This window comes from Pinus tabuliformis, chromosome 4_2 (genome assembly GCF_031772625.1).
Source record: "Pinus tabuliformis cultivar Carrire ecotype Pingquan chromosome 4_2, CPIR1, whole genome shotgun sequence".
Lineage (NCBI taxonomy): Eukaryota > Viridiplantae > Streptophyta > Pinopsida > Pinales > Pinaceae > Pinus > Pinus tabuliformis.
In genome coordinates, this window is record NC_142304.1 from 413,604,940 (window position 1) to 413,607,851 (window position 2,912).

The window sequence follows — 2,912 nt, forward strand, 5'->3', positions numbered from 1 at the left end:
AAATGTTATGTAGGCTTTGTTCTCTTCCTTTGGTTCTACATTCAGACACTGCCAAGTAACATTGACCAAATATTTAGCTCAATGAGAACTAAGGGCCCTTAGTTTGGTAAAGTAACCCCTCAGAGCAAATCTCCACAGCCAGCAAACTACGGCATATATAAAAAAATAAAAGAGCGGAGCAGAGAGTTCTTTTAGCATTTTAGCGCATCATCTGTTGTAGTCTGATAGAACAGAAAAGCAGCGATATGAACTGCCCTGTGAAAATTAGAAATATATTTGTACTTGATAATGTGTTTACAACGAGAGAGCATATTGAGAGTTGTGATTTCTCTGATTTAAGAATTTCATGAGTCAAATTGTAATTGTAGATATAATTATAAGCACATTTAATATTTGTTATATAAAGTGAATCTTTTATGGAAATGAGATTATTTTCAATTTGTTGTAAAATGCATAAATTAAAAGTTTTTTTTTCACCCAATGAGTTTTTGAAAGATTTCATTTGTTAGGTTAGCTATGCAAGTAATGCAAGTTAGATCTTAGCTTATAAATTGCCTTGCTTTACTCAACACTTACAAGTTTGTTAGGTTAGGAAGAATGATGGAAAGCTTACAATTGATAGCGATTTTATAATAGCATGTTTTGTTTTTCATTTGATATGAATATAAATATTTTATTTTCATTTTTCAATTTTAGGTTTCATAATAAGACAAGATTATATTAAGTTGGATGTTACAAATATTTAACGATTTATGGAAGTTTTTTTTCAGTCTCTTTTTAGTTAAAGATGATTTAGGATAACGTAACTCATTTATCTAACAAGCTGGACCACCCAGACTTTAGAACTAGTTACGCTTAAATTGGCTATTGAATTGTCTCTACCACAGGGTCATCAATCGGATATGGATCTATATCTAGGGAAGGAAGGTACGCTAGGCAAGTGGTGGTGGAAAAGAGGGGCTTTGCCACTGATGCCATAACCGATTCAAATGCTATAATCGGTACTACTGAAATTGTTACTATTTATTCGAATGTTGTTGATTCAATAGGTGGTGAAACTTCCCGAGAGAAAGAAGACAATGGTCGAGAAGGAGTCGTGGAAAATGCCAATGGTAGGCGTTGCGCTGCGTTATAATATAGGTGGTGAAACTTCCCGAGAGAAAGAAGATAATGGTCGAGAAGCAGTCATGGAAAATGCCAATCGTAGGCATTGCGCTGCGTTATAATAGACGTTATGTCAAGTGTAGGCGTTGCTCTACGTTATAATAGACTTTATGTCAACTGTAGGCGTTGCATTATAAATCTATTATGAAAAGTAACCAAGGGATTTGACTTTAACATCAAATGTTTTTGAATTAACGTTAACTTCATAACAACATTAAACTAGCATCAAATTGAAATTCAAAACATTTTATCCTAAATTTTTAGTAAAATCCAGAAAAGCATACTCTTACACGCAATAAGAGGTTGAAACGGAAACATTGGATAAAAAATTGTTTCCTTCAATATTTATGTTCAAAGATTAGTTATAACAACAAATGTTGTCGTTGATCAACAAGATTAGTTATAACAACAAATGTTGTCGTTGATCGACCCGTTTAATGTTCAGTCAACGACGAACAAATGCTACAGTCACTGGGCAAGGACTAATAATAATCAAAGTTATGTTTACCCTATCATTCTTTTTGAAGTATGGACTTCGTTATTGCACCTTATAGATTCAGATGTCGTATATACTATGATTAATTTTAAAAATCAATGAGAGACGAAAAACTAACGCGGGAAAAAAATTTGAGGACTATAAAGAATAATTATTACACTCTAATTCCTTAGTTTTCAAGTTCACTCAAATGACTATGACAATCTCATTGGCTTTAGCATTGAACAAATTATTAGGCCTATCTTTGCAACTATGGAAAAAAAAGGTTATTGGGAACTTACAGTGATGCGAAGGGTACACCATTACTTCGAATGCTGGACAGTCATAAACGGAACCAAACTTATTAAAGTCATTATAAAAGTCCGTTAGTATTGGACAACTTATGAGGACCAGCCACTTTCTCTCTCCCTTACCACGTGCATTGCATGCAAGCCATGTGCTTGGCAGCACGGAGGTGATCTGTGGCATTAGTATCAATCCAGCCACTATGAGGCTGGTTATTCAACCAGCGCCTCTGCTTAACGATTCTTGCGAGACTCGAGACATGAATAACCAGGGACTGCAATTGAATCAGAGCCTGCCTTTCAATCTTACAAGTACGAACACGGTTATGCTGTTGAACTGCGACCCTATAATACTAGCATCGCCATTGAATTGTAGTTCAAGCAGTTTGTGTCATACATATATTAATGAAGCCGAGGCAGCCATGACGTGCAGGAAAGATGGTGTCTATTGCACATTTATAGCGGGAGGTTTTACCGCTTCTCAGACAATAGGGGTACACTCCGATGGTTGCAGGGCTTACACGAGTGTCCTAAATTTCAACCCGACGGTGCCTGCGAGGCAGTGGAACTATGGAGTAGAGATACAGTGGGCTGCACCGTTGGAGCCTTCTTGTAAAAGTCAGACAGATTGTGACCAGAACTCTGCTTGCTCGCCCATTCTCAGTTTCACAAATTCTGTTAACACGAATGAACTTGAGGATGTCGAGTTTTCTAGCTTCAATGTCTAAGACTAAGGTCAGAATGGAGACTGAAGCTACTGGTCCTGGATAAACGTGTGCTTCAACAGGCTCTGCTTCTAGATCTTGCTCACGAAGGTATGGGTCTTTATCTCTAAATTCAGAATCCCAATCAAAAGCATGAGGGAAAAATGTAAATATACAGGTTTAAAAAATTGAACCATGAAGAGATAAATTCGCCTAATCAGCTAAAGCATCTTGCAGATGTATATGGTCTTGATTTCACCTAAT

The 2,912-nt window shown here is 36.5% G+C and overlaps 1 protein-coding gene across 1 annotated transcript; it reads left to right on the forward strand.

The window, feature by feature from the left end:
* The first annotated feature begins 2,147 nt into the window (after positions 1–2,147).
* LOC149169707 (wall-associated receptor kinase-like 20) lies at positions 2,148–2,672 on the forward strand. Its single transcript, XM_089425299.1, has one exon. The coding sequence runs from the start codon at positions 2,148–2,150 to the stop codon at positions 2,670–2,672; it is 525 nt and encodes a 174-aa protein (XP_089281425.1).
* The last annotated feature ends 240 nt before the right edge of the window (positions 2,673–2,912 follow it).